Source organism: Diceros bicornis, chromosome 20 (genome assembly GCF_020826845.1).
Source record: "Diceros bicornis minor isolate mBicDic1 chromosome 20, mDicBic1.mat.cur, whole genome shotgun sequence".
Classification (NCBI taxonomy): domain Eukaryota; kingdom Metazoa; phylum Chordata; class Mammalia; order Perissodactyla; family Rhinocerotidae; genus Diceros; species Diceros bicornis.
Genome location: NC_080759.1, coordinates 15,652,215 through 15,671,523, shown reverse-complemented (window position 1 = coordinate 15,671,523; position 19,309 = coordinate 15,652,215). Strand labels below are relative to the sequence as shown.

General features: G+C 37.9%; 1 protein-coding gene across 7 annotated transcripts in view; it reads right to left on the bottom strand.

The window, feature by feature from the left end:
- Positions 1–362: 362 nt before the first annotated feature.
- ELOVL7 (ELOVL fatty acid elongase 7) overlaps positions 363–19,309 on the bottom strand; it is a 75,429-nt gene continuing 56,482 nt past the window's right edge. For 6 of the 7 annotated variants that reach the window (XM_058564034.1, XM_058564035.1, XM_058564029.1 and 3 more), the window contains 6 exons: positions 18,316–18,506; positions 14,062–14,142; positions 12,836–12,892; positions 9,656–9,761; positions 5,964–6,100; positions 363–3,812 (listed from right to left, as the gene is read on the bottom strand). In XM_058564034.1, coding sequence (XP_058420017.1) covers positions 3,603–3,812; positions 5,964–6,100; positions 9,656–9,761; positions 12,836–12,892; positions 14,062–14,142; positions 18,316–18,506 — 782 coding nt within the window. In that variant the 3' untranslated portion in view covers positions 363–3,602. Of the gene's footprint in view, positions 3,813–5,963; positions 6,101–9,655; positions 9,762–12,835; positions 12,893–14,061; positions 14,143–18,315; positions 18,507–19,309 lie in introns of those variants that run through there. The other variant, XM_058564036.1, reaches the window with a different exon arrangement.

Here is a 19,309-nt window from a genome sequence, read left to right as displayed (position 1 = left end):
CTTACCCTTGCCCACTAACCCACTACCATTTTGAAATTCTGCACATCTTAAACATACAAGTCAAATGTAAATTCCTTCATAGAGCCTTCCCTGCTCGCTAAGTGACAGGACTTTTACTCCTATGGCACCTAGCACGTACTGCCCTGTAACATAATTTCCTCTGCCAGTCTGTAAGCTCCAGGAGGTCCCAATATGTTGTAGGCATCTCTGTATCATTCTAATGTCTACACAGGGCTCTGAACACAGCAAGTATACAACACATGTATAAAATGCTTTGGTTCAACAAGTATTCGGGTTAAAAAACACCCACCCATGCAAACATATGCAGTTAGATTCCAAAATGAAAGATACACACACATATATACATGTAATACCACAAATTTATTATAACACACACACACACAAAACCCAAACTTTGATGATATCCCTGGAATTTTCCAGTCTTTAAACACTTAACAGAAATAAAGGATAATTGAGGAAATGTAACCTCATAATTTTATAATTTATACAACAATGTAGTCTATTCAATTAAGAATTCTACTCAGTTAAGACTGTAAAGTGGCAATGTCCCATATATTTAAAATTTTGCATTTGTATTTATTTATAATATAGATATAGGTTCTCAAGGATTCATAGAGTTTTATGCCATAAACCAGACTTTGTAACTGGGCTCTTTATTTGTTAGGATAGCAAGCCTAAAGGCAATAAAGTCCTGAAGAGTGGGATGGAACCCTAATAGAAACTCCACGTGATCCATAGAGCCCTTTAATAAAACGTTGCCCATACAAACCCTACATCCAGTGATATTCATTTTGATCTACTGATGTTTATATGGAGGATGCTTCTGTTTGCTGTGATTTCTTTTCATGTAACATTCTAGCTCTCCACTTCCATTCATACAATTTAGAATTATGTAACATGTTGCTGTTAACTCATTGGCAAGTCAAACATTTTAAAGACTACAGGGAGGTTAGGAGAGGTCGTACAATGCAGGCCAGAAAGTATGCAAGAAAAGCAATCCAACTCTTTTGTTTTATCTTCTTTTATTTTTGCTTCATTTTGGTCTTTACCTTACTTTGGGAATCTTTGGGATTTGTGTGTATGTATAACACCTCCTACTATACCTTCTCATTTTAGCACAGGTTGGATTTGAAGAGCCAAAACAGGAAAACACTTAAGGCACCCTGAGACCCTCAGAGACATAAACTAGAGCTGCTGTTTCTTTTTAGCTCTACTCTCCAGTTCTTTATTCTTTATTTAAAAAAATATGTAATTTTCCCCGTTTATCAACTCTCATCTTCTCATATTGTAAGCAAGCAAAATCACTAAAGGTCACTTAAAGGCAAATAACCTTATGAATCTGGTAAGTGTGAAGAGAAAAGGCCACGGTATAGATGAATGGATTAGGAGAGACACAGAACTACAGGAGTTGACGGTGATTGAAAACTCAGGCTTTGTTGTACAGTAAGTATCACTGTGTGTAACACAGTAGCTAGAACCCGTCAGTATTAATTGTTTAAAGTCATACGAGCAAAAGCAGTTCTTCAAAATCGAGTATAAATAGAACAAGAAAAAAGATGCACTAAGGAAAAATTCAGACATGTCCAAATATTGCTGTTTCTTGAATAAAATTCTATTGACCAGTAGTTTGGGTTCTCCAACAAGAAAATGTGAGAGCAAGAGAATTTTAGAAAGTAGCAATTCTAAAGAAACAAAATCTATGCAAAATGAGTTTCAGTCCTTCACTGTAGTATAGTTTATAAGTTCAAAAAAAAAGAAATCCAGGCTGTTAATTAATTTATAATTCTGGAAAATATTTCTTCATGCAGTATATCTATAAGAATAACTATTATGTAGTCTCTCTCTCTCTCTCTCTCTATTGAGAGAGACCCTTATATAACCAAATCTTCCCTGGACAATCTCTGTGTCACCATTTGCCTCCAGTTGCTTCACAAGCCACTTGAACCCATCTTTGGAAACTGTGTGATGGATGGTCAAAAATCATTCATGAGGGGCCGGCCCAGTGGCGTAGCAGTTAAGTGCGCGAGCTCCGCTTTGGCACACACACACAAAAAATCATTCATGATTTAAGGGTATCTGTAGTATGCTAATGATACGAACATTTACACATCTAACCAATGTATCTTTTTTTTTTTTTTTGAAAATCAATGTTATTTTATTAATTATACTCTTTTTTATTTTGGTGAGGAAGATTAGCCCTGAGCTAAAATCTGTTACTAATCTTCCTCTTTTTGCTGAGCAAGATTAGCCCTGAGCTAACAGCTGTGCCTATCTTCCTCTATTTTCTGTATGTGGCATGCCACCACAGCATGGCTTGATGAGCAATGTGTAGGTCTGCGCCGGGGATCCAAACTGGCGAACCACGGGCCGCCAAAGTGGAGCACACAAACTTAACCACTATGCCACTGGGCCAGCCCTTAACCAATGTATCTTTAACCAAGATAATCCTTTAAACCATGACAATATGAGAAAGTGACATTATAATACAATTGACAACAGATTTTTCCCACTGAACTACAGGGTACTTTTTCCATTGACAAATTCACCTCTTCCCAGAAACATACAAAGTTAATTGCAAAACAGTAATAGCAAAGTGTTCATTAAGCCATTAGAACAAATCACCTTGTTTTCAAAATATTAATTTAACCTTCGTGTCAGGTGCATTGATATACTAACTGAAAGGATTTTTACTTTTGAACAGTTTATACAACAAAAGCGTTGTGAGTTAGTCTTACCAGCAAAACTGCCAGCTACTCAAGAGATCCATTAAAAATCATTGTTAGTGATTTTTTTTTTTTTTTTGGTGAGGAAGATTAGGCCTGAGCTAACATCTGTTGCCAATCCTCCTCTTTTGCTGAGGAAGATTGGCCGTAGGCTAACATCTGTGTCCATCTTCCTCTACTTTATATGTGGGACACCTGCCACAGCATGGCTTGATAATCGGTGCATAGGTCCACGCCCAGGATCTGAATCTGCAAACCCCAGGCTGCCTAAGTGGAGCGCATGAACTTAACCACTGCACCACTGGGCCAGCCCCACTGTTAGTGATTTTAAATGACAACTTACCAAAAATTCACTGGACTGTTCCCTGTGTTAGCTCTTTAGAATGGGAATTTAACTCAAGAATAAATATAGTGTTTTCTGAATATAGTCAACAAGCAACCAAGCCAGATACCACGTTACAGGTTTCCAGACCTGGCAGAAGGAATCTATTGTACGGCATGGATCTCTGTCCGTGCTCAAAATATCGAATGATATTTTTCATCTATACCGGACTTCTTTGAAAAGTACTGTACTGTTTCATATCCTCCTTTCATTGTAACAAAATGTATTAAATAAAACCTTTAGATTAGGTTTAAAAGCAGCTGAAAACCTGGCTGCTTCAGGCTCTAATTATCAGAAGACTCTGTTATCTGGGAGCTTTGGGCTCTCAAATATCAGAAACCCCAATAACTTATCATAAAAATACAAGCTCTTGGTTTTGAAAAATATACAAAATGCACTACACATGGAAATATCTCTTGATTGTCAAGGGAGACAAGATAGCAGTCTCATCTATCGATTCATGCTGTGCTTGAATTTCAGTGATCTTTGTTTTTGCAGATTCCATTTTTCACAGTTTTGGGCAGCCTCTGACCTTTGGTGTAAGCGTGGTACCAAAAATGGAGAAAGAGCAGCAGAAAGATGCAACCATAAATCAAAATCACGTACACAAAGACTGGAAACTGGTACTTGCAGTCCTCCAGGAACAAGAACTGTCCCATGTGGATGGTGACAATAATGAACTGGACCTAACAGATGAAAGAGTGAAAAATATCGCTCAGACATGAAGAGTCACAATGGCGCAATTATTTAATGCATTCTTTGCCTGCTTATGTTCAAACACTCTCTAACCACATCTAGGCTCCTGTTGGGTGGGGAATTTTATCTTTCAATCTAGCCTCCATGGGAGTGAAGTGGGTAGAACAGTGTCAAAACCCAGATGGGAATTTGGAACCCACCAAATTGCACAACTCCAGGGGGTCCTATGTAAATATCCCTGGAGCTGCACAGTGCAGCAGCCCTTTCATACTCGGAGAACCATCAGCGCAGGTTTTCTTTGCACGTCTCTGACTTGAGTCCTTGACTGATGCAATGCAAACAGGACCACTCCCTTACGGCTTTATTTTCTAGGATAGTTTCAATTTCAAATATTCTGTCCTGTTGTTAGACCGGGTATTTCAATTTTGGGGAAATAAAAACATTCTCCTTAGAGCCCCACTAATTCTGTAGGAGCCAAAGCATCACTGAGTTCTCACATCTGGCACTTGTCGTCCACTGTTATAGAGAAAAATATATCCTATCTGCCAACAGCAGCAGAGAATCTGCAAGGAGTAAGACAGCATTGGTGACCCTCCTAGTGATGCCCAGGGGCTCTGTGTTCAAGAATGTTCTATGCAGTCTTAAGAGGGACACTTTCTGGGCTAATGTCCAGATTTTTTGGATATCTTTTTTCTCCTGATTTTTAAAATGTTTATTTATACATATATTTTTCCCCCAAAGTCCCAGTAGATAGTTGTATGTCACAGCTGCACATCCTTCTAGTTGCTGTAGGTGGGAAGCGGCCTCAGCATGGCTGGAGAAGCGGTGCATCGGTGCACGCCCGGGATCCGAACCCTGGCCGCCAGCAGCAGAGCACGCGCACTTAACCACCAAGCCATGGGGCCGGCCCTCTCCTGATTTTTAAAAGGCAACATACATTCTGTGGAAATTTTAGAAAGGTAAAATCTATAAATAAAAATAAATAATAAGTACCCACAATCCATCCAGTTAATCAAAGATTTTCACATAGTTTCTTTTATCATCATCAACTCTCTTTATATTATTTTGAACTTTCATGACATTTCTGTGCAGTAGCTACAATTATTCCTCTCATTTTGCAGATGAGGAAATGAAACCTTTGAAAGCCTAAACAACATCCTCAACATTCTATGCAGGTATATTTGTGTATCATTGACACATTTGAAATACTAATGAAGAAATATCTGTTCTTTTCCTATATAAGTATTTTCCCACATTATTAAAAAGTTTTTACAACATTTAAGAGTATGTTAAGTGAAAAGAGCCTAATGCAAAATTGTATATGCAGTATAATACAAATCATGCAAAAAGACATACATAAATGCATACAGGAGAAAAGCCAGACGAGAATAAAATAAAATATCAACTCTGATTATCCCTGGGTGGTGGAATTACGTTTATTTTTCTTTCTCTTTGCTTAATTAGATGTTCTATTTTCTCTGCAATGAGCATATATTACCGTACAATTAGAAAAATACTTAAAAAGAAAGCAACTGTGAATAATTTTCATGACTTTGTAATATTCCAAAGCAGGAATTAACATAATTTATTTCACCATTTCCTTGTGGTTGGTTATTTAGGGTATCGTTAATTTTGTCAATATATATATTATGCCACCACCCTACACTTTAATCCTCACGGTACTTTTACTAGTTGGAGGAAAAAAAGATGGATAAATGTTAGGACTAGATAGGCAGGCACACAAGATGGCCCATAACTCCCTCAAAGTTACATTCCCCCAAAGTGATTTAGATCTAGAATATGGAATTTCTAACTTCTAATTTAATATTATGCCTAGGAAGGTATCCTCGAGATTATTTTGATCATAAATATATTTATTTTATATAAATGCATAAAATAGTATAAAGATACACATGCTAGTTTAATTGTCTGAGCCTCCTGGCTACCAAATATGCTTTGTTTTCAACAAAGTTCCTGACAAAAGTTTAAATAATATAGAAAGGATAATGATGGGATGCCATATAGGGGCCAGACCCTTTATAACCCTATTGTTTTGTAAACTTTGGTACCCTAATTCATAGGGAAGACAAGTGACTCCAGTGCAGTTTCACATCTGGTTTTAAAGAAAATTAATTACTCACAAGCTGTAATGATGTCAAATATTTTTTCCACCACAAATACTTCTGGTAAGCTGGTCCCAGTGCACACAGTCCATAATAGGAATACATGACTATATGTACAGCTGTATTTAGAAAGGCATGGAATGTTCCCAAACCACCTGGAAAATAAAATTGTCATAAAACAGGGGCACTGTTCCTTAAAATGAAACATATTTTTGTCTGAACTGAGATTTTAGTATAATAATTACATTAATTTTAGTAGGAAGAAAAACATATGAAATATCATCTTGTTAAGCCCCTACCAAATTAGAGGAAGATGAATAATATATTTATTTAGTAAAATACAAGATACAAATCTTAGAGAATAGATTAGCATGTCTTTATTTATTGTTATAACTTAACCTTAAGGTGGTCTTATGATATGGGTTTGCTTAAACTAAGTCGATCTTTTTAAACTTGACACATTGCTAAATAACAGCAATCAAATTCATTTTTTAGTGAGGGTTAACATATATAAAGTACACGAAGTACATTAATCTTAAGTGTACTACTTGATGATTTTTTACATATGAAAACACCCATGTAACCACTACCAAATTCAAGATATAGAACATTTCCAACACCACATAAGGTTCCTATGTCCCTCTTCCAAGAATATACCCCTCCCAACATAACCCTTATTCTGACTTCTATCATCAACTATTAGTTTTGCCTGTTGTTAAATGTCATATAAATAGAATTATATAAGATGTACTCTTTTGAGCCAACTTTCTTTCATTCAACAATATGTTTAAGATTCATCCACGTTGATGTGTATATTAGTAGTCTGCCTTTTTATTGCCGTGTAGTATTACACTATATGAATGCATCACAATTTATTTATCCATACTCCTATTAAAAGATATTTGGATTGTTTTCAATTTGGGCTATTACGAATAAAGCCACTAAGAATATTTTTGTACATGTCATTGTGTGGAAACAAATTTACTTTTTCCACTCTCAATAATCTTCAATAAATATTCTTAGTGCCACAAAACTTTGGCAGTAAAACCACTAGCTTTCACTAGCTATGCTAAGTTTGCTTTAATTAATTACTGTTTTTCCAAAATAAACATTTCTTAATTATTGAACCAGCTTTGATTACTGCTTCCATTTGCTTATTATCAGTTGTGCCTTCCTGCCTTGGTTTTCCTCTTCTCATTTCCCCACCTCTCCTACTGACCACATTCAATTCAGAATAGAAGAAAAGAACCCAGGGGGAACGTAAGCAATGATCATTTCAGTTGTTTTTAGCTGGACCAGTAGTACAGTGAGAGGGGTAATGGGGTGATTAGTTGATGGTGGGGTAAAAAAACAAAACTTTTCCCTAGCATCTCTTTCAATCTAGAAGAATCTTCATTTTTTATGTATAACCTGATTCAGCTTAGTAATGTTGACATGGAATTTAAATTTTTCTCCAAAATATTCTATTTTCTTCATTCTAGTATTCTTAATTCCAGAAATAAGGCAAAATCTCACAAATTTGGATTAATTATGTTAGAAAAAGGGCCAAATTCATAAACACTATGAATTACAGAAAGTTTAAAGCAAAATGAAAATTGTTGCATGGTAGAAACTAGTTTTTAACGATCATTCATAATTGCAGTAATTCTAGATACTTCTAGATACTATCACTACTAAAGTACTCCCTTAAAATAACCTGTTAAGGGCCGGCCCCGAGGCTTAGCGGTTAAGCGCGCACGCTCCACTACTGGCGGCCCGGGGTTCGGATCCCGGGTGCGCACTGACGCACCGCTTGTCCGGCCATGCTGAGGCTGCGTCCCACATACAGCAACTAGAAGGATGTGCAACTATGACATACAACTATCTACTGGGGCTTTGGGGGGAAAAAAAGGAGGAGGGCTGGCAATAGATGTTAGCTCAGAGCCAGCCTTCCTCAGCAAAAAGAGGAGGATTAGCATGGATGTTAGCTCAGGGCTGATCTTCCTCACAAAAAAATAAATAAATAAAATAACCTGTTAAAAATACTTATTTTTAAGTAGTTTAAATATTCCACCAATGTCTCATTTATGCTGTACTGTGCTTCATAAACTTTCCCTTCTTGGATACAGTAAATCAAATTTCAGCTAATTCTTTAATTATCACAAATTTCAAGTCAGAAGAAACTGAATTAATGAAGCTTATTAACAACCTCTCAGCTTTTATTATTTACATTTAGATTAGTCTTCTTTCCCCAAAGAAACCTGAATAAATAGATTATAGTGGTGTAAAAACACCTTTTATAGGGTAATTTAAAAATAGAATAGTTGTCTATTTCTGATAGTTTAGGAATCAAGCTGCTTAACGGGGAGAAGCCGAACACCTCTCAAGTCCATTTGTGTCTTCCATGATTATATACACTCAGGCCATCTATTTCACCCTTGATAACAAACTACATCAGGGCCTTTCTCACCAAGGCATCTCTCCCATTTTTTGGTGGAAGAATGTCTATTTTCTATTTAGAAATTTTCACCATTTACATGTCCTAAAACGAGGATCCTATGGACAGGAATTTAACAAAGCACCAGTGTAGCTAAGGGAGTTTAGTAAGGGCTACTGATCAAAATAAGCTATCAAATAAAATTAACTTGCTTATTTTCTCTAGTTATGATTATTTTCTAAGTTATTTTAATAAGCTTGTTCACAGAACAATCACATTTTAATTAGTAATGTTTTTCATATCTTCTTTGGAAGGCTTTTCTAATAAAGTATTTTCTAAGCTTGCTTTCTTCTTTAAGATACCAGTTCTGAAAAGCAAACGTCGCAGAATGAATTACAATTAGTGTCATCACATTTTACTTCTTTGGTTTGGAAAAAAGAAATGAATCGCCTCGGTAATTATCCCAATTCTCCACATCTCAGGAAGGGAGCAGATGTGTAATTAATATAAAAACCAGCCACAGAAATATTTTCATATATTCAAAAGGAAAGCTCGATTGCTATTATCCCAGAGAGTTGCACAACAGGCAAACAAAAAATTAAATACTAGACAGAGATCAGCTGTGCTCAAGGTTTTGAAAAGACAGTTTAAACCGGACAGTTTGATTCTAGGAATGGAAGCCAGTGCCAAACCACATTTCTGGAAATACTTCAGCTCTTATTGCTGTACTTTTGACTTAAAAAATAATATCAAAACATCCTTTAATATGATACGATGCTTAAGGAAGTTGGGACGACTGCCATTTGACACATCTTTAGAGAGCTATTAGGAGTTGAGGACTATATCAGTTATTGGAAATTTGAAGTCAAAAAAGACACGGAAGTTGAGATAAACATTCTAACTTCCTGGAAACATGTAAGGAATAGTTATTTAACTACATTCCTATGAAACCAAGGCTTTTACGATTTTATTTATTTGTTTGTTTGTCATTATTTATTTATTTAAAGACATTTAATGGGACTATGTGGGAAAAGAATAAAATCCAAACAAAACAACTAAAGGCTATGTGTAGAAGACTGTACCTACAAGTCACGCATATCTAAAGAGTAGAGGGTGGGGGAAGGATCTAGATAAGAGTCCTACATTCATGTTTCAGGTAATAATGAAAGTCAGAAGTTTGATCGAAGAGATTCTTTGGAGTTTTTTTTAAACCACATTCAAGGATAGAATCTGTGTTTATAGCATAGAGAAACGTTATCGTTTGTAATACATGAACCCACTCTCCCTTGGCTACCTGCAGCAAATTTGACTCCAAACCACCAGGTCCACGGCATGCTGGTATGATGGAAGACATGCAGGAAAGTCACTTGGTTATTCTTCTTACGCAGAACAAAAAAGATCTGAAATAATTTAAAGAAAATCAAGTTCATATAAAATCATCCAATAATTTATCTAGTGTTACAAAAATATTGGCAAAGTGAAAAATACATCACATCATAATTTGCTTTGAAAGGGTTGCCTTATAGAATGCTCATAGACGCAGCTGATTCACCAAGGGGCAGCTCAAAGGCTAATTAGTTTGAAGGAACTTAGGGACGATGCCCAGTCATGGGAGAATCACTAAAAAGGTGAAAAGAAATTGTATGCAGATTTAAAAATCAAAGGTATAAAGTGAAGAATATGGCCAAAAATTATTAAAAGAAATGTTATTGGTAAAAAAATATCGACATGGATTCTGAAGTATATGAGAAAGCAGACAGTCTTAATATTTAGGACTGTGATTATTCTACATTGCTCTCTGACACACCCTACCAATTTAGATAAGGGACTAAGTAAATTGAAAGAGGACTTGCAACAAATCAAAAGTTAGCAAATTATTATTAAAGAAAGATGAAGAGGGAAAAACTTGAAGAGTTAATTGGAGAAATAGGATAGAAAAGAAAGCAAAGCTGCCTAGGAAAAATGGGAAGGGCAACCAAGGCACCATCCAGATTGAATGTACCCAGTAGTTTTCAGAAACTCTACAAACAAAGGAGTAGAACAAAAAGGCTTTTTGGGGAAAATTTTTTTCAAAAGCAGAATTAAATGTGTAAAAAAATATTCAAAATTTAGAAGACCAGTGATGAGCTAGACTTCAAAATATGGGACTAGATATCTTTGGGTCGGCAACATGATGTAATCTACACAGAAATCGAAATATAATACTGTACACCTGAAATTTATATAATGTTATAAACCACTGTTGCCTCAATAAAAAAAAAATCAGGACCAGCTATATAATTTGGGGACTAGTGCAAAAAGAATATACAGGTCCTCTTGTTCAAAAAGCAGTGTAAAAGTGCCATTAAAGGTACATAGTAAGAAAAAAAAAAGAAAATGACACACTGATTCTAAAATCTTCATAGAAATGCAAAGGGCTAAGAAGATCCGAGATAATTTTGAAGAACAAAGTTGGAGGATTCATTCCACTGAATATCAAGACATACTTAAAAGCTACTCTATTTCAGATAGTGTGGCACTAGAACAAAGAGAGACAAATCAACCAACAGAACACAGCAAAGAATTTGGAAACAGGGACACAGTTACATAAATAATTTATGAGAAAGATAACACTGCAGAGCACTGGAGAGAGAATCGTCTTTTCAATCAATGGTGACGGTTCAATTGTATATTCCTACAGAAAACATAAAATCTGAACCTTACCTCACTCCATACACAAAAATCAGTTCTGGGGTAACTGTAGATCTAAATATGAAAAGTTAACAATAGAGCTTCTAGAAGATAACATAACATTACTTCATGGCCTTGGGCTTGGAAATGTTCTCTTAAATAAAACATTGAAAGCATTAAACACAAAAGAAAAGGTGAAAAATTGCACTACACTAATTAACAAATTCTGTTCAAAAGATACCATTAAGACAGTGCAAAGGTAAGCTATGGAATGGGAAAAAGATATTTGCAACAGACATATTTGACAAAGGTCTCACACCTAGAATATATAAAGAACTCTTATAAATCAATAAAAAGGACAGATAGCCCAAATACAAAAATAGACAAGATATTTAAACAGGCATTTCAGAGAAGATCAAAATGGCCAGTAAATATATAAAAATGGATTCAATCTCATTAGTACTTAGAGAAATGCAAATTAAAATCACAATGAGACACCAGAACATACCATGCTTATCTCAAAATGTGGACTCTGGACTAACAGTAATAACACCACCTGAGAACTTGCCAGAAATGCAAATTAATTCTTGAGTTCCACCCAAGATCTGCTGAATCAGAAACTCTGGGGGTGGGATAAAGTCATCTGTGTTTTTAATAAGCCCTCCAGATGATTCTAATGCATGCTAAAGTTTGAGAACCACCGGATTCTACACTCACTAAAGTCCTTTCCAATTCTAACATTATGCAATTACTCAGCTGAGAAGGTGAAGCATGTTGAGATTTGCTACAAGAAATGTAGAGGTATATATTCTAGAGAGAGAACACACTTGTCAGTCTTAGACCCAGGACGGGTTCCACATAACTAAGATCCACATGCCACAAAGATACAGTAAATATCCAGCTTTCCTAAGCTACTCTGGAAACAAAGGTGCATGGCTTTCTCCTCTCATCATGGACTCTAATTCAAGGCACTTGCTTCCCCCAGGGCCCAGTCACCTAAATTCAGAGCTGGTCCTCAAGAAGAGAGAGGACCCAGTAAGCACGGACTTCGAATGGCAGCTGGAGATAGTTTTGATGTTACCCAAATTACTGATATCCCAGGGGTAACTGAACATTCTAGTATAAGCTTATGAATTTTGAAGCGTTTATCCTGTTTTTTTTTCCTGGGGAAGATTCACCTTGAGCTAACATCTGTTGCCAATCTTCCTCTCTCTCTTTTTTATTTTTTCCCTCCCCAAAGCCCCAGTACCTAGTTGTATACTCTAGTTCAAGTCCTTCTAGTTCTTCTATGTGAGCCGCCGCCACAGCACAGCTACTGACGGACGGGTGGTGTGATTCCACGACCGAGAACTGAACCTGGGCTGCCGAGTGGAGCGTGCTGAACTTTAACTGAGCCGTCAGGGCTGGCTCAGCATTTATCCTTTTAAAGGAGTATGGATGACACAGTACTTTGGTATGAAGAATCAAAGGTCAAATGTTCTCTGCTCTTTGCTTCCTGAACTTCACAAAACAATTATCATCAATCTATATAAAGATGCACAGTTTTGTAGTGTATATGACAGTCACATGCTTATCTTAATCGGATGGTAGATATATAAGAAAAACCTTGTGGAGTTTGCAAAAGACTGAAAAATAAGCTTATTCTATCTATTCTCTAAAATTAATAATAATAAAAGGAAAAAGATAATGTTAGGTCTGCCTGAGGAGGAGAGAGAACCCAAGTTATCAGACAACTGATTTCTAGCACTTTATTGCTCTCACTGAAACACCAAACATTTACCAAATGTGGTGACTATATACTCACAGTATCAAACAGCTCAATAAATTTTGAGAAGTAATAAAGCCAGCAGGTGCGTGCCATCTGCAGAAAGACACACACATATGAATTTATTTTATTTTTTTTACACTGAAGAAAATTTTATTTTTTTGAAATTTTGGCAATATACACATAACATAAAATTTACCATCTTAACTATTTTTTTTTGAAGAAGATTGGTCCTGAGCTAACATCTGTTGCCACTTTTCCTCTTTTTCTCCCTAAAGCCCCAGTACATAGTTGTATATCCTAGTTGTAGGTCCTTCTAGTTCTTCTATGTGGGACGCCACCTCAGCATGGCTTGATGAGTGGTGAGTAGGTCTGTGCCCAGGATCTGAACCAGCGAACCTCGGACCACCGCTGAAGCAGAATGCACGAACTTAACCCCTACGCCATGGGGGCCGGCCCCTACGATCTTAACTATTTTTAAGTGTACAGTTCGGTGGCATTAAGGACATTCACATTGTTGGGCAACCATGACCACCATCTATCTGTAAAACTCTTTTAATCTTGCGAAACTGAGACCCTGTACCCATTAAACAATTAACTCCCTATCTCTCCTCCCCACTGACCCCTGGCAACTACGATTTTACTTTCTGTTCCTAAATTTGACTATTCTATGTACCTCAAATAATAGAATCATATGGTATTTACCCTTTTGTGCCTGGATTACTTCACTTGTCATAACGTCCTCAAGGCTCATTCATGTTGTAGCACGTGTCAGAATTTACTTCCTTGTTAAGGCTGAATAATATCCCATTGTATGTATATACCACATTCTGTTTATCTATTCATCCATCAATGGACACTTGGGTCACCTCCACTTTTTGGCTATTGTGAATAATGCTGCTATGAATATGGGTGTTCTAACATCTCTTTGAGACCCTGCTTTCAATTCTTTTAGGTACATAACCAGAAGTGGAATTGCTGGATCATATGGTAATTCTATTTTTAATTTTTTGAGGAACCAGATATACATTTATTTTTAAATTCAGGAAATTCAAAAAGAAAAGCACCAATTTTCATTTTACAGGAAACTATACACCTGACTTTCTTTGATTCTTTTTGGTAATTTTTAACTTTTTTCTCTCAATACATATATTCTGATCACTGAGTCATTTATTCACTCTGAGTTCACATTTAGTGTCACAAATAGAGTCCCAAAAGTTTTGACATGGATTTGGGGTTACAAGTTTTTCCAAAGAGAAACTTACCCTCAATGCTGCAGGCGACCGTGAATAGTCAACAATTTCACATTGAAATGAATAACCTGTACCCCAGCCAGACATCACAAACTGCAAGACAACGCACGCATATTAAAGAAGGAAGCATTTGCTCAACAGTTACAACAAAGGTAGTTTTGACCATGTGTCTTCATTACGTTCTCGGCTGAGTGCAGAGGGAAAGGCAGGCTAGAACAGTTACAAACTAGGAACTTGCATGACATCAAGGCAACAAGAATTTTCAAAATCATAAACTCATATACTATTTATATAAACTGTGTTTGGACTAAAATGTCCATGTCTTGGGATGATTGTTCTAATATAGTGGAGAATTTGTTGTATAAACAGCAATACTGGCAGATAAAGGGTAGTCTATGTACGTATATGTACATCTATATATATGCGTGCATATGTTTGTATGCTCTAAAGGGAAAATAATTGGGTGCACATTCAGTCTTTTCTGGTGATTTCCAATCTTCCCAATTAGTCAATAAATAAATGGGCAAACCAAAATTCCTCAATGTACTCATAAGATGGCTGCAACAACTGGGGTTTTCCTGTCCTTGGCTAGCGGGTATAATGTGAAGTGGTAATCCATGGCTCTTAAAATCAAGATTGACCAAACACAAGACTGAGATGTTAGTTTTGCTTTGGATTCACATGACAAGTAAGAAAGGAAAATCTTAACAATAAGAGTACAATCTGGCAAGCCTTAATTCCAACACACCCACAAAGTGACCTTAGACTAGTGGTGAGAAGAAAAAGCTTATTGTTGATAAGTCTGAACCATAATTCAAAGATTATATCGACATTCTTTCAGTCTGATAGTGGGAAGCTCTTCTTTTAAAACAGTATCTGAACATGAAAAACTAAGGGCTCTAATTTTTTTTTTTTTTTCAGGAAGATTAGCCCTGAGCTAACATCTGTTGCCATCCTCCTCTTTTTGCTGAGGAAGATTGGTTCTGGGCTAACATCCATGCCCATCTTCCTCTACTTTATATGTGGGATGCCTGCCACAGCATGGCTTGATAAGCAGTGCGTAGGTCTGCACCCGGGATCTGAACCTGCGAACCCCGGGCCACAGAAGCAGAGTGCACAAACTTAACCACTATGCCACTGGGCCAGCCCCCTTAAGGACTCTAATTTTAAATTAAATGTTTGGCTTAATTTAGAGTTTTGACAATATGATCAGTTCTTCTCTTCTCTGACTTCCTAGTCTCACAAGTGCCAACACATTCCTGAGAATGTCTTCTTTCTCACTATAATGGTTATATCCCTTTCGGCCATTGAAGTACATTTAAAATTTCTATTTTTAATTACCATTAAAGCTAAAATGACAACTTTAAAATAAATTAACTTCTATAAGCAAAAGTTTATGAGGCATTATCAGAATGATATTTTAAAGGTGAAAAGGAAAGAAACAAAGGAGAAAGAATAACTATTTAGACTGGTATTTAAAAACATACCATCCTTTTCTGACACTAGCTCCTAGCTTGTTTGTAATATAATTTCATCACACTGTTAACTTGGTAAGTTATGAAATTGTGAAAATTAAGATTCAGAAAAGTATAAGACATACTTCATGTGTGAGAAAAATCTTTCAAAAACAAGTCAATAAATTTTCTCAAAGGAACAAGGCAATGTGGCCCAGAAACAGCAAATTCTATTTTACAAAATCCTGACTCGTCAGCAAGCGTCCTCATATTCTCTGGTGCTCAGACTCACTTCTGACTGATGCAAGTAACACTCTCAGTCCACTTTCTTAAACAGGGATGGCTGCTTCTCCCCTTCACCCCACCCCAGCAAGCACTGCACTGAAGGGGAGAGGCTGTGTGACTTGGCCTTCTGTGGGGTCTTCACTGGTCTCGCATTATTAGTGTCTGAGTGGTGCCAAGGAAGTAGCACATTCAAACCATCACTGTAAGATAAGGCATGTGATTCCTTTGGTCTGAGGTACTTCCCTCTCTCCTTGTTCACATTTACCCTGACGTCCCTAGAGATGTTTACTCTCTATACCAAATGCAGTCGTGCTCCACCCAATAAAGCACGTGTCCTGGAGAGGACATGCTGCTCGGTGGTCAAAAGTCTGTTTCAACAAAGAATGGAACTCAACGCTTTCCTGAATTAAGTTTAAGAACATTCCAACAGTCTGTGGAGCTTTTAATATTTATTTATTTAGTGTGTGTGTGTGTGTGTGTGTGTGTGTGTTTGTGTGAGGAAGATCAGCCCTGAGCTAACATCCATGCCCATCTTCCTCCACTTTATGTGGGACGCCGCCACAGCATGGCCGGAGAAGCGGTGCGTCGGTGCGCACCCGGGATCCGAACCTAGGCCGGCAGCAGCGGAGCGCGCGCACTTAACCGCTATGCCACGGGGCCGGCCCCTAGAGCTTTTGACATACATGTCTACATTTCAGGCTGGCAATAAGAAAGAGTAAAAATTTATATTTGGCAGGTAATAAACCCCAAAACTGGCACATAAGGAACTCAAGTATTAGCAGTTAATGGGAGATAGAAACTCTCAAATTCAGATATTTTCAAACCTTCTTTTACATTATAATTGCTAAAATAGGAACCAAAACTGACTGGTTATAACTGGATTCCTTCCAAGTCTGAGAAATATATTTGGGGACATAACAATCAATGACACAATCAGACATAGAACCTAAGAACACCAGAGCATGAAGGGACTTGAGAGACAATTTGGTTCAATCCTGACTTCAGAAAATGAGAGAACAGAGGCCCAGAGAGGTTAAGTGACTTGCTCAAAATCAGATAACTAGTTAGTAGCAAAACTGGGACTAACTAGCCCCTGATCTCCTGGCTTCTAGGTCTGCTCTTAACACTGTCCTATAGGAGGGTATAACCTATCTCTGAGAACACGCTAAGAGGGGCCGGCCCCGTGGCTTAGTGGTTAAGTGCGCGCGCTCCGCTACTGGCGGCCTGGGTTCAGATCCCAGGCGCGCACCAACACACCGCTTCTCCGGCCATGCAGAGGCCACATCCCACATACACAACTAGAAGGATGTGCAACTATGACATACAACTATCTACTGGGGCTTTGGGGGAAAAAAAGGAGGAGGATTGGCAATAGATGTTAGCTCAGAGCCGGTCTTCCTCAGCAAAAAGAGGAGGATTAGCATGGATGTTAGCTCAGGGCTGACCTTCCTCACAAAAAAAAAAAAAAAGAACACGCTAAGAGCACGTATCTTCTCCACTCCCCATCTGTATTTCTCCTTCCCTTTCAGTTACTCATTCTCCAGAAAGGACAGTAAAAGTGGCTTGTGAGTTACTTTTGGAAATAAAGTAGAAGAAATGGAAGGCAGCGAAGTAAGTCCAGACTTCAGGGAGGCTTGTGAGAAATGAGGCCAGAGCAAACTTAAGGTGACCCAATCTGGTGGATTCGCAGCAGGAATCAGGTTGGAAGGACACATGTGCAGAGACTATGGTATCAAGAGAGGCCAGAGGGGCCACGTTGGGCCCTCATGAGTCCCAGGTATGAGGAAGCACAGTCTGTGTTGCAGAGAAAGTAAATAAGGGGCCGAAGATGAGGAAGCCAGCCTATATTGGAGAAGAAGCAAGGAATCCCAGAAAAGCAGGTAAATGAGGGTGGCTGAGGCATGTTAACAGCAGAGGGGGAGAAAGAGGATCCATGAGTCTGCCTTTGGGTCCTGGAAGATCCCCATCTCTCTTCCTGACAAGTGAGGGACAGGCTCCCTCACCTACTGCTTTGTATGAGTCTAAGTTCTCTGTCCCTGCAAAGCCCAGCTAAACCAAACCAAAACATCACATTATAGCTCATCAAAGCATGCAGAAACCAAAGGTTCCTACCATGAGGATGACAACTCATTAGAGTCAGGATGAGCTCTGATCTCAGACAGATCTGGATTCAAACATCAGTCCTCCACTTACCAACTATGCTACTTTAAGTAAGTCACTTAATATCTCTGAGTATTGTGTTTCCTCAAAACTAACATTTATCTATTATGGCTAGCTACATGCAAGTCCCTGGCTTAATGTTAAGTTTTCTCACTACCTGTGAGGAAGACTACACTGAGATCCTCTAAAGAGTTCAATATCTGATCTATACAGAACAACTTTTTGGCAAATACCTTTCTAGTGAGCAAAGTTTCTAAAATTCCTTAAATCTCAAAGAGTTACCCTTACAGTCACAACAAGAAACATAATGACAGATAAACAGGAAGACAGGCAAAATTCTCCCATTAGGAATACTGAAGACACTTGCCTCATAACACATATACACAGAAAAGAGTACTAGGAAAAAATTGTACGTTATCATCGCTTTCTTGAGTTCAAATGGCTTTCGATTCTCCATGAGCTTTGGTCCCAGAGAAGTGACAAAATAGACATAGAGTCCCAGGATGATGGTTTGCGGCAGAGGCGAGGACATGAGGAGCCAGTCTTCAACTCTTGGATCTAAGAGAAAACAAGATGTAGGTACATATCCACTTAGCCAAAAGATATCCAACAGCAACCACCATTTCTTTAAGTGAGCAGCTAGATCCTAACGTTGACAGTGGACTGTTTGGGCAATGATCACTACCAGCTTCAGGAATAGTAAAGGGAAATCATCAAGAATAGTGATGGGGCTACAAACAGTGAGGCTGTTACCACCCCAGGCCTCAAATAGCAAAGAGAGGTAGTGGTTACCAGAACCCAGGAGAGAGTCACACAGAGAAGCCCTCCTGGAGAGGAGCTATGACCTTCAGTTGAGGAATTCCACCAGCACAAGGCAATTCTCCAAGTAAGGGGCCAGGAGAATCGATACCCCAACACCACCCTCCTCCCTCTCTCCAGTCTCCTGGGGCTCTCCATTGGCTGAACCCAACAAGAAACCAGAGGGCAGGGGAGTAAGCCCATGGATATAATCCATACTGGTCATTCTCCAGGGCCCAGCACAGGGTGCAGAGTAGATCTGGAGGATAGAAGACACCAAGCAAAGTTCCACCATCCATCTATATAACCACTAGTAACATTTTAGAGTTTCTCCATCCAGACATTCTTTCATATATAAAAATGTTTGTTTTTGCTATTTCTTAACTTCTTTCCCCAAGAAAACTGTGACATTTCCACATATACTGTATCATAGAATTATAGAATTGAAAGGGACTTAGCATCATCTAAGTATCTAAAGTGTCCAGAATGTGTTAACCAATCTGATATTTTGAGCAAAAAAATATATTAGCCTCACAACCGTGTAAAAAGAAATTCACCTGATT